This window comes from Kwoniella bestiolae, chromosome 1 (assembly GCF_000512585.2).
Source record: "Kwoniella bestiolae CBS 10118 chromosome 1, complete sequence".
NCBI lineage: Eukaryota > Fungi > Basidiomycota > Tremellomycetes > Tremellales > Cryptococcaceae > Kwoniella > Kwoniella bestiolae.
In genome coordinates, this window is record NC_089241.1 from 3,196,134 (window position 1) to 3,208,219 (window position 12,086).

General features: G+C 47.2%; 4 protein-coding genes across 4 annotated transcripts; 2 read left to right on the forward strand and 2 right to left on the reverse strand.

Annotated features, from left to right (window-relative positions):
• Positions 1 to 650: 650 nt before the first annotated feature.
• I302_101219 (uncharacterized protein) lies at positions 651 to 2,268 on the forward strand (the record flags this gene model as incomplete). Its single annotated transcript, XM_019191223.1, has 2 exons — positions 651 to 1,007; positions 1,069 to 2,268. The coding sequence occupies 2 exons, from the start codon at positions 651 to 653 to the stop codon at positions 2,266 to 2,268; spliced, it is 1,557 nt and encodes a 518-aa protein (XP_019047971.1).
• Positions 2,269 to 4,010: 1,742 nt separating this feature from the next.
• On the forward strand, positions 4,011 to 4,743 carry I302_101220 (uncharacterized protein; the record flags this gene model as incomplete). Its single annotated transcript, XM_019191224.1, has 3 exons — positions 4,011 to 4,055; positions 4,123 to 4,354; positions 4,433 to 4,743. The coding sequence occupies 3 exons, from the start codon at positions 4,011 to 4,013 to the stop codon at positions 4,741 to 4,743; spliced, it is 588 nt and encodes a 195-aa protein (XP_019047972.1).
• An 867-nt stretch (positions 4,744 to 5,610) lies between these two features.
• On the reverse strand, positions 5,611 to 6,644 carry I302_101221 (ubiquitin-conjugating enzyme E2 4; the record flags this gene model as incomplete). The annotated part of the gene is made up of 7 exons (XM_019191225.1): positions 5,611 to 5,670; positions 5,883 to 5,953; positions 6,044 to 6,172; positions 6,249 to 6,268; positions 6,332 to 6,366; positions 6,434 to 6,529; positions 6,621 to 6,644. 7 exons carry the CDS (start codon positions 6,642 to 6,644, stop codon positions 5,611 to 5,613), a joined length of 435 nt encoding a protein of 144 aa, XP_019047973.1.
• Positions 6,645 to 7,488: 844 nt separating this feature from the next.
• On the reverse strand, positions 7,489 to 10,226 carry I302_101222 (uncharacterized protein; the record flags this gene model as incomplete). The annotated part of the gene is made up of 2 exons (XM_019191226.2): positions 7,489 to 9,928; positions 9,985 to 10,226. The coding sequence occupies 2 exons, from the start codon at positions 10,224 to 10,226 to the stop codon at positions 7,489 to 7,491; spliced, it is 2,682 nt and encodes an 893-aa protein (XP_019047974.2).
• Between the last annotated feature and the right edge of the window lie 1,860 nt (positions 10,227 to 12,086).

The window sequence follows — 12,086 nt, forward strand, 5'->3', positions numbered from 1 at the left end:
AATCAAACAGCTCAATTATAATATCATCAGACAGTTGGACTTGTTGCTCGTCCCCTCCCCTTCCCAATTGTTTGGTCAACTGTTCGTTTTCCCCTTTTGGATTCTCGGATACTCGACAAAGTACCTACTCCCACCACCCAATACAGACAAAAGCAGAGGATCAACAAGTATCACCTTTGCCATCGTCTGAATTACAATCAAAAGTCCATCCCCACACCACAACGGTAATAACATCAATCGCTATCTATCTACATCAAGTAATCATACGTATACTACTTTGGCCGGGCCAAATTGAAATCATCCCATAGACGATCTTAGTAAACGATCTGACGATAACAACGATAAGATATCGGATCAAGGATAAAGGTCATAAAGTTATTAGATATTATAATTCGGACCGGGTTTTGGAAGAGACGTTCTACATCTTAGCTTCTTTTGGACACTTGACGGAGAAGGCAGGTCAACGTCTCCAGCGAAGTCAGGCCACCTGTACATCAAAGTGTATAAAGAGGGCTTGAAGGTTCGTTGGTCTGTGTTCTGTTCTTCATCCATCAACACAACTCAAGCCACTCAATAATCAAATCAATTCAACAACAATCCCAACCAGCACATTACAGCCACCTCTTACAACTAATTTAATCATTATCAACATGCCTTCCAACACTTTCGCTACCTCCGGCCGAGACCTCGTAGGCCACCGAATCGACAACGGTCGACTTGAGTTTCTCTCCACTCTCGGTGTTGGCGCCTACGGTGTCGTCTACCTCGCTGTGGACTTACACGCCCCTCGACCAGTCTACCTCGCTGTGAAGTGTCTTCTTAGAGCTGGCTTGGACTCAAGACAACGTCATTTCCAGAGAAGGGAGATCGCCTTACATCAATTGGCTTCAAGACACCCCAATGTAGTCACATTGCACAAGGTTATAGAGGAAGGGGAGTTCATCTTTGTGATTATGGATTTCTGCGATGAAGGAGATTTGTTCGGAATGATCACTGAAAAACAACGGGTAAGTCACACTTCTCCATCTCATCCACTATCAAGACCTAATAGCCGATATGGTTTTGCAGTATCTCGGCAACGACTACTTGATCAAGAAGATCTTCCTGCAGATAATCGACGCAGTAGATTACTGTCATCGAATGGGAATTTTCCACCGAGATTTGAAACCCGAGAATATCCTCTGTACTCAGAATGGCGAGCGGATCTGCATCGCCGATTTCGGTCTAGCCACTTCAGAAAGGCATTCAACGGATTTCGGCTGTGGATCCACCTTCTACCTTTCGCCGGAGTGTCAAGGAGGACTATTCGAGAGATTAGAATCATACTCTACCGAGACCAACGATATCTGGTCACTGGGTGTCATACTCGTCAACTTGACCTGTGGGAGAAACCCATGGAGACAAGCATGCCCCAACGATGAAACCTTCCGAGCATACGTCCATAACCCTGATTTCCTACGAACGATACTCCCAATCTCAAGAGCCACCAACAGGATATTGAAGGGTTTGTTCGCCTTGGAACCTCGTGATCGAACTCCCCTCAAGGTACTTCGAGAACAGATATTGCGAGTCGAGACATTCTCAATGACCGACGAGGAATTGAAATCTGCTCACTCGGCCGCTCGAGCAGCAGCAGCAGCCGTACGACAAGCGGCCCCTGCCCCTGCCCCTGCTCCTCCTGTCCACGTTACTCCACCTGCACCTGCACCCGCACGCAAGGCGTCCCATATCTCCGCTCACCGAGTTGCTGTACCGGACACCATCGAGGAAGACGCCGAACTGGACGAATTCGCCTACCAACATGCTCAGAGGAAACATCGTGCCAACAAACCGAAATACACCCGCAGAGAATCAGAAGCAAATGCCGAAGCCTCATCATCATCTTGGTCATCCGGTTCATCCACCTACGCTACGCTGTCTCAAGCGCAGATCGATAAGAATGTATTCGCTCAGATCGACTTCTCTCAGAAGAATGCACCGGTACCTACTGCAAATTCGTCATTGGAATCTACCGAGACTCCTTCATTGATTTCGGGAGAAGTACAGGATCCGATGGACATGTTCAGAACCTCTTCTCGATCATCTTCATCAGGCGACATCTCATTACCCCCTACACCCGAATTCTCACCCATCGATAACGGTTCGCCCACTAGACCACGACCTATCAACTCGAAGGCTCATAATAATTTGCAGCACATCACTAGACCAGATCTGTTACATGTTAACATGAACCCTCAGAGTCCATTGAGTGGCGAATTCATCCTTTAATCTTGTTCTATCTGTCACCAGTAATCGTTGTCATTGTTATAGATTTGTCATGTTATATGGACATACGAGGTCATAGTCATATCACTGTTATTGTTAATCATTGTAGCTTTCTTGCATCAGAGATCGAGTAAACATCTCTACATTTATCTTACTATATCTAGTTATTTTTGGACGGTCATTACACATCTCACCAATGTCCTCTTCCTTTCTCAGGTTCACCATATGTAGCATTCTCTTGTATCAGATATAGATGAATTGACTAGTCATACAGTAAATGCAAACTTTATGATCTTACCTGTGTAATTGAGGAGCCACTTGTACGAACTGAAATGGCTGATCAAACACTGCAAATCGTTTGACGTTGTTCGCGGAGCTTGAGTACTGCGATTGATGGTCAGTCACAACCTGGATTTAGACATTGGAGCGAAGTCACTGATAGTGCACAGCTATCCAGCGCACCATCTAGTCAATGGACTAGCGTTCTTCTCTGCATGATCACATCACTGCATCTACTGGTCCGCTTTCTTCCAGTCAATCAGACCAAGTAAACCTCGGACTTCGCGACGACTCCGAGCGATAAAAGGGGATGAACTATTTCGTAGATCCCCTGAACCGATCTAAGAAGCTGTGTAGTGTTTCATCTCCGCTCTCGCTCTTTTGAGTCAGCAAGAACGAGAGCCAAGACCACCACCTATGAGTCATCAATGGTCCTGTTGCCTGTCTTCTTCTCATATCTCCCATCATCCAAGACAAACTCATCAGCCGATGATAGGAAGCGATGAAAGATGGAAAGAACATGGATGTCACGAGGTGTTCCTCAGCCCTATACACAACTAAATCTCAATCTCGAAATCTGTCGAAAGATTGAACCCCTTGGTCTTGGTGAGAGACATCCAGCCTAATATGTATCTTGGACCTTGTCAACAGTTGAATGATGCGCGTAGTGAGCATCGTAATGCACAGTTGCACTCAATCAACATGGGTCAAGGCGGGCGCTTTATCATTTAAGATCAGTCGACCTCATCACGCATTCAGAGCATTTTGTAAGCTTCTCCACACTCTTGCGTCCGCGAACGACACAACACTTTTTCTCTCCTTGTGTGGAGACAACAAATGAGGACCACACCCACAAAGGGACGTTCGGAATGCCACGAGGACAGCATGTGGACCCGACAGTCACATCGATAGTAGCCGCTACCAGCGATGTGCCATGCTGTACTGCCTAGTGATTGGCACCGCATCATGCCAATTGAATACGGTCCACTACCAGGACCGGCCCAAGCTACTCAGTATACTGGATGTCATCTGACTTGTGTTCATCAACGGAGTGACGTCCAACACCGCATATGCATCGAGTAGCAGTAACAATTACCTAGTCCGGTTCCTGAGCGGCAACAACTGTACTCAAGTAGAACGAGGCAACAAGCGACCAACTCCGAACTGCCAAGCAATTCCGTAATACACTAAACCACTAAAATGCATCACAACCAACTTAAGCAACACTGCATTGCATAGCCCCGAGCAAGGATAATCCGAGATGTGTTTCACGACATCAGTCAAACTGCCTTTGGAATCGATGGTTGAGAAAACAAAGGTATATAAGAAGTGTGGGACGGAGACGTCAGATTGAGATGCTTAGACTTCATCAACTCAACAACAACAAGCATAAATACATCTCCAAAGTTCATCAACTTACGATCACTTCTTCAATCAAACACTTATAATTTAACAATTTCATCATCATGTCTTCTTACTCTGCCGGACCAAAGATCCGATATGCTTTCTTCGTGAGTACCGTCCAACCCCACAAGTCAAGTCAGTACCCTAAGCTGATTGAGGTAAAACAACAAACAGGCAGTCTCCACCCTCATCTTCCTCCTCGCCTTTATCCTCAATCTCGCCGCGCCAGGATTCGGCTACGGTGGGATCGGGTTCGTCTCCCTCTGGATCCACGTAGCGATCGGAGTGATCATGTTGATCTACTATCCACCTGCCATCTACCTCGCATTGAAAGATAGAAGAACGACCTTCGACCAGGCCGGAGGGGAGGTTGCTGTGGGAGTATTGATCACTCTTTCATGGTTGGGTGAGTTACCTTGCTCCGTACCACAAACTCAAATGTCACCAGCCGACTAAGCTTACCTTTCAATGTGATTTATCTTAGCATCCGCCATCACCCAACTGATCTGGTCCGCATGGGACGTATGCAACGATACCGATTCGGGCTATTACAGCAAGAAATCAGGATGTGCAGCATCGGGCATCGTCTTGGTCGTTCTGTACATCCTCGGTCTCATCGTCCATTTCGCATGGACCAGTTGGATCATTCGTCTCGTCCACAGGAACAGCTCAAGCAAGAAGGAGAGAGATGCAGTTTACAAGATCTCCGCCCACCAACTGGTTAAAGGCGATGTGGAAAATTCTAAGGTATCGGGTATGGGTGACGAAGAAGGGTTGTACAACCATAGATTGTAATCGATCATCAATATTATTTCACAAATATCAATGTGATGGATACTCCATGTAGCTTATAAATACAACATCTTCATCATTAATCTCATCCGTAGAATCTGATCTTTGATCATTTCAAGTATAATATAATCTTATAATTTTTCTGTGATACGGTCTGGTACTCTATCTCATCTGTTAATTCCATATCCCATCTGTATAAATATCACACCACATGCATTCCATTGATCTGTCGCTATGTCAACAGTCCTGGCGAGGGGTTCTCTTGGATTCATTGCGAATTGGCTTCAATGTCGCCACTCCCTCATGTCATCCGTGATTTTGAATCGGCCAGCACATTTAGTATTTTCTCAAACTTTAAGCAAATCAGTCCATTCTTAATCTCAGTCTCCAGGACTTTGCTAATCAAGAGTCACTCAAGTCAAGAAAAAGTCAGGAGATCAACATCTTTATCCGGTACTCGAATGCTCTATTTCATGCACACCCTTCTTGCGGAAAAGGGATTCAGCTGTCACCATCTACCGTCGAGCTTCCACGCATGATATGTTTATCACGTTACTCCTTTGATGCCAAAGTCCAAGCTTGTGTTTTGACAGACCAGAGACCTAGTTGAATCCGGTCCGCGCTTGCTGTGCAACTCACCACATCGCACGAACACCCAGACATGATAGAGGATGATCACATGACGGTCGATAAGAGACTGGAAATGATATGTATACGTGAAAAGAATGAAGAAACGAAATCATGAAATGTATGAAGGAACCATTTTATGTTGCGTATCTGGGAAGAGCAGGATAGTCAGCACATCATCAGTGTCAACAGAAAATCAGGACATCATGGACGCATTCTGAGAAGAGACAGGAAGAAGGTGACTCACTTTCTAGTCCATTCCCTTGCTGTAGCTTCATATCGAGGTCGATCGGTCTTGTAGGTCTATTGAATGAGAATGAGGATGTTAGCGAATTGCGACAAGGATCGAGATCTTCAAGTGAGATAACCAGAGGTGATATAAATGGAGTACACCAGGTCATGATTTCAAGAGCATAGGAATGATGACGCAACAAGGGGGAAGAAGAACAATGGGATCCGATGCAGCACAGACTGGGAGATGAAACGCTTGATAGGGATTGCCCATGACAACTCACGTTAGCAATCTCCGGTACCAAAGGATCATCAGGGTTGGGATCTGTCAACATTGAGCAGATCGAGAGAAGAACTGTTTATACACAGGTAATCATGGTCAGCGATGATAAGAGCATCGGGATTCGGTTGGGAATGCGAATATGGAAGGAAGAATGCCACATACCCTTTGAGATGGTCAATGCAGGACTCCATTGATCCCTCAAGATATCCAAACAGATTGAACCGTTAGCGTTGATATTTGGGTGGTAGATCTTGGTGGTGAATTGGACCTTGGGGGGTTTGAATGGGTAGTCTATGGATATGATATTGATATGTCAGGTTTAGCGTACTTATACGTTTGGAGCGAGGGCATGTATACGATGACGTACCGGTAGGGAAAGTCAGTGAGCTATAATGGATATATGAATAGCATGAGCTTCACTTTCTTGCACAAAGTGGAGATAAAGCTCACAGGAAGAATACACCGCCGGCATAAGGTGAATCGGCCTACATTGATATGTCATATCATCAGCGAATTGTCCATGTCTGTTTTGATGGGATGAGGTCCACTCACAGGTCCCATGATGGTAGCTTGCCATTGGAAGAGGTTATCGTTGATAGGACCGGCAGAGCATGAAGATGGGGGATCACGTCCGAGATCGATTAATTCCTGTGTTTGTGAGAACATATCGTGTGAGCATAATTTCCTGTCACAATATCCGTACTCCTCCATGCATGAAAGAGGGTGACAGTCGACTAACCTTGTTAATTCGCTTGAGAGCCATTTTGTGTGATACTTTCTATAATTCTGTTTCTGTAAATAGGTGAAGAATATGATAGAAGTGGAAGTGGCAAGAAGGAGGAAGGAAATCTTAGTCAGCTATTTATCCTGTTTCCGTTCATGAACATGATATGACTCGTCGGTGTGATCTTGCATTGTCGTGGGATGTATCGCACTTACGGGATGTCAATAGCGTGTAAGAGGAAAGATATTGATAAGAGACTATGATGATGATGATGATGATAAAGAGCGAGGTCTATGAATGAATGAATGTGAATGAGTAGACTCTACAGAGCAGCGAGCAGTGAGGACGAGGCGCATCTACAACACGGCCAAGTCCTGCATGACGGCGTTATACATATCCCCGCACAGTGGCATTTCTGCCTCTGCCTCCGCAACTTGGACAACGAGAAGATTACTGCTGCTCTCGGTCGAGGATTTCACGCATTACTGCGACGGACTACTAGCAACGAATAGCACTATGGCACGTCTCCCTCTTTACCAATGGTCCTATCATCTTCACGTACACCCCGGAAATCACAACTAGGACAGACATTACCCCAACACATACATGACCTTATCGTAACTATCGCTATCAAGCGCACCGATTTTGGAAGCACTCAAGCTGAACAACCGCACGTTTAGTTCATGAAGGTGGATGCATCCGCTGTCTCTCTTCTGCTAAATTACGAATATATTTGCATTGTTTGTCTGCTATCTATGAATCGAAAAAAAGTCCTATTAAAAAGTCCAAAAATAATATAGAATTGTAAATGATACTATAGAGAGATATGAGTTACGGCCTGCAAAAAGCGAGGGCCATCCGATTTTCACTTTTGACTCCCTACCTAAAGAACGACAGTCGAACCGGTACCGGTCGAGATTGTTGGGAGGGTGGCCAACTTGGAGTAGAGGGATAATCTATAACCACCACCGCACATCTGAGCGGCATTACCAGGACATGGGTAGTTACACTGAGAGGTACCGTCAGTGAGGGTATCGATGATGTTTCCGGTCGCTCCACCTTGGAAGGAGTTACCACAGTAACATTGCGAGGCGTACTCGGTACCGGCCATGTTGTAACCTGATTCTTGACATTGTCTAGCACACTTCTCACCGGTCATAGTTCCCTTGGTAATGAGGTCGGTAGCGGTGAAGTTGAGGGCTCTGGAAGTGTATCCTTCGCCAATACATCCCTTGTATGACCATCCGGTTGGTAAGGTGACTGAAGCGGTCAAAGTATTAGGGTTGATGTACAACCACATGGCGTTGGGTCCACCACAGTTCTCGGTAGAGTCACCAGCACAGGTCATCTTGCATTCGCCCGAGGTCAAGAGGAGGGAAGCACCGCCAACAAGGGCAGAACCACAGTAACATTCTGAACCGTATTCGAGACCGGCCATGTTGAATCCTCGATCAGCACAGTACTGGGTACATGTTTCAACAGTCATACCGCTCTCGTCCTTGTAGGCGGCACCTCTCAAGGCCCTGTTGGCGACTTCTTGAAGACAAGCGGTCTTGACGTATCCGTTGACGATGGTGTTGGAGTAAGAGTATGCAGGGTTGTTGAATACTTGCAAGGCGTTCCAACCACCACAAGGGGTAGAAGGGTTACCGGCACAAGGGGTACCACAGAGAGCAGAGGTTTTGAGGAGGTCCGCACCGTTATCGAGCGAGTTACCACAGTAACATTCTCGACCGTACTCGACACCTCCGTATTGGTATCCCAAAGAAGCACATTTGTTGAGACACAATGGGACGGTCATAGCGTCAGTTGACCAGGAGAAGTCGGTGAGGGCTCGACCGTTGACTTCAGCCATACATTTGGAGACGCTCGACCATCCACTGGGGAGTGTAGCAGCCACGGCAGAGAGGTCGGAAGAGAGGGCGGCACCGTTCAACTTGGTGGACACATACAAGGACATGGCGTAGTATCCACCGCAGGTTTGAGCGTTGTTTCCTGGACAGGCGACAGCGCAAGTGGCAGGGGTGGAGAGGGAAGCTCCGTTGGAGAGGTAAGATCCACAGAAACATTGGTTACCGTATTCAATACCTGCGATGGGGTACCCACCGGCATCACATCGAGCGAGACAGCTTTCAATGGTGTTGGCGTAATCGATGGTGAAGGAACCAAGCAAGGCTCGACCGGTCTTGCCATCGGCGATACAGGGAGTATCGGCTACTTTCCATCCTGCTGGGACGGTAGGGGTAGCCGAGGCGGAAGCGGAAGAGCTGGTAGAGGAAGAGGCAGCCTGGGACGTGGAAGAGGCAGCGACTGAGCTGGAAGCGGCGGCTGAAGAAGAAGAGCTTGAAGCAGCGGCCGAAGACGAAGAGCTGGAAGCGACGACTGAAGAAGAAGAGCTTGAAGCAGCGGCCGAAGACGAAGAGCTGGAAGCGACGACTGAAGAAGAAGAGCTTGAAGCAGCGGCCGAAGACGAAGAGCTGGAAGCGGCAACCGAGGAAGAGGAGCTGGAAGAAGCGGCCTTTGAAGAGCTTGATGAGGCGGCAACTGATGAGGAGCTTGATGAAGCCGCAACTGACGAGGTGCTTGAAGCAGCAGCGGAAGAAGAGGCTTTGGAAGAAGAAGACGAGGGGAAGCTCGCGGTACCGGTGTACTTGAAAAGAACCAAGATGTAGTTACCACCACAGTTTTGACCAGTGTTACCGGCACATGGGTAGTTACACTGACTGTCGGCGAGTTTTGGGAAAGATCCAGTGGTCGCCAAGGAGCTTGCACAGTAACAGTCCGAACCGTACTCTACAGCCATCCAAGGTTTACCTTGGTTGAAACATACCGAACCACAGTATTCTTGAGTCATGGAGGTGTTTCGTTCAAAGTAATCTGGGACAAGATGGGGGTAGGCATCTTGGTAACAACCTTGAGAGGTCCATCCGTTCGAAGTGACCACTCCACCGGTCAGAGAGGCGGCGCTGGAAGAAGCGGCAGCAGATGATGAGGTGGAGGAAGCTTTGGAAGATGAAGTTGAACTGGCAATGGAAGAAGAGCTGGCGGCAGCAGCTGAACTTGAAGATGATTTGGCAGCGGAGGACGAAGTAGAAGTGGAAGTAGAGGTAGAGGTAGAGGCAGCTCTGCTTGAACTTGAGGAAGAGGAAGCGGCGAGGGTACCGTAAACCCATGGGTCCTCAGTGTTGGAACCACCGTAAGATGAGATCGATGGTTTGGGGGTAGGATTGTAGGTACCGAAGTAACTGACATAGTAGGACAATTGTGGCCAACTGTATACACCGGGAGGAAGGTTGAGTCCGTATTCGTCGTAGTACCAAGCTCTGCGAGATTCATTCGAGTCAGACAATTCCTGCAATCGAGATATAGGACAACTCACTTTACATATGCTAAGGTGTGACCTGCCCAACCCCAGTTAGTAGCCCAAGTGGACCAATCGAACTGTTTGAAGTTTGCCCAAGGATCGGTAGCTCTGGCAGCGACAGTCCTCTTCTCAGCCGCTGGCAATTTATCATTTCGACGAGGCCCGTTCCGAGGGCCGGTGATCTCGGCTTGAGCGGCGCCGATGCTGAAGAGGGCGATAAGGAGTGAAAGAGTGAATGAGGCCTGTAATTTGACCATGGTCGGTTATGATTATATCAAGACTGTTGGAAGAGTGTCGAATGAGCCGAGGGGTTGCCGATTCCGATTTGTCGAGATTGCCGAATGACTAGTTAGTTTAGTTGTTGCTGATGAGGAAAGAAGAAAAGAAGAAAAGAATGTGGAAATCGGAGCAGGGGACATTGAACCTATATAAACACTCGGACGGAGGGGGTTAGTATCTCATCAACAAGCGAGGACGAGGAGTAAAAGAAAAATCAAGGTTTCGGCCCTGTTTGATCTACCGGAACTGCAATGGATTTCATCTAAACATCGATGCGATTTTCCTCCTTCGTTGAAAGGGTAAAATGCGGTGGTACTTCGAGTGGAACAAAGTATTACGCTGAGGCTTTAGATTGGTTACACCGATAACGTGAACGAGGAAAACCTTTCATTAACAAGCAAAAGCGTAAACAAATCTACCGAATCCGTCCATTGACCTATCTTCATCAAAGACTCGTTGCCGTGATCGATAAGGTGTTTGGTGCTATTAGTGGATATTATAAACACAAACAACCCTTTTTGGTATGAGCGTAGCATTGCAGGTAATTGCTGGCGATGACGATAAATCAGCTTGCTGGAACAAATAAACGTGAACCCTTTCGATGAGTCCGACGAACGCCTCGTTATCACCTTGAAGGTAATGTCGATCCCTAATGTTTGTTTCAAACAAATGATCAAGGCACAAAAGCGACACCTCGAGATGTCTAGGCGGAAAGACTCACGGTTGGATAAAGTTCGAGATCAACAAGATCAGGAAAAGGTGACAGACGAATGCACATGGGTCCAACTGACGAGAAATATACCGAATCCGGATTCGATCAACATGTTCCTGCAATTCAAGCTCCGGGTGGGTTACGTTACCTGGCCGCAAGGTACCCCTCCACTTGCCGGTTCGAACAGAAGCAGGTGCGCGCGACCGTTGAAGTGTTTGGCGGACTGTACCAAGCTGTTTCCTTGGCCAGCAATGGACGCACGGAGACTTCGGACTGCTTGATTGCCGACTTCCACCAACATGGTACGATCTGCTAAAGTATTCCGGGTATGCAGATACTGCCAGAAACAAACAGTCAAGGACACCGGTTGTCGCTGGCGGATACTAGCATCGCTAACAGAAACTAGCCCGAGAAGGGTTGACATCTCCCTGGAGTGGATTGCAAAAACAGTGAAACTAGCATAAAACATTTGTTGCAGAGTTTAAGCTAATTTAGAAAGTCTCGGTTGGTGAAGTACACTGCAAACCGATTCCAAATCTGAGCCCGCCTGTAAAACCCTTCTCTCATCGTTCGAACGCCGATTTCAAAGTCTCCCAATCGCAGCTCGCGTCGATATTGGGCGAGCTTGACAATCAGATGAGGTCTTCGATGACCGCCCTTTGAGACATACATATGTGATCAGCATGATGATCGCCATCTCGACAGGTCAACCTTGATTCTGCCGATCAATCAGACGCCAAAAGCGTCTTGGATCAAACATGAAGCTTAATGATGATCAGATCCCGGCGTCATCGCTACAGGCCGAGTCAGATAGGATGCCAATCAAAAACGGAAGTATAGACATAGTGCTGCTCTGGCTCAGCGACTGACTGCTCAAAGCGGATTTCAAGGCGACCGCCGATCCCCGGATCACGTTGGCCAAGCCACAAGAACCCGTTGATACTTCATGTGGAATCGTGGCTCGATCGGCAATCCGAACCCCTGAAAAATACATAACAAATGCTTAGACGCATTCATACCTAAAGAAGTAAATGCAAGTATGGTGCATCCATCACATCCAGGTCGGGACATATACATACTCCGATGGAGGTCACATCGTATCTACCTTCTACAAATCCACTTCCTC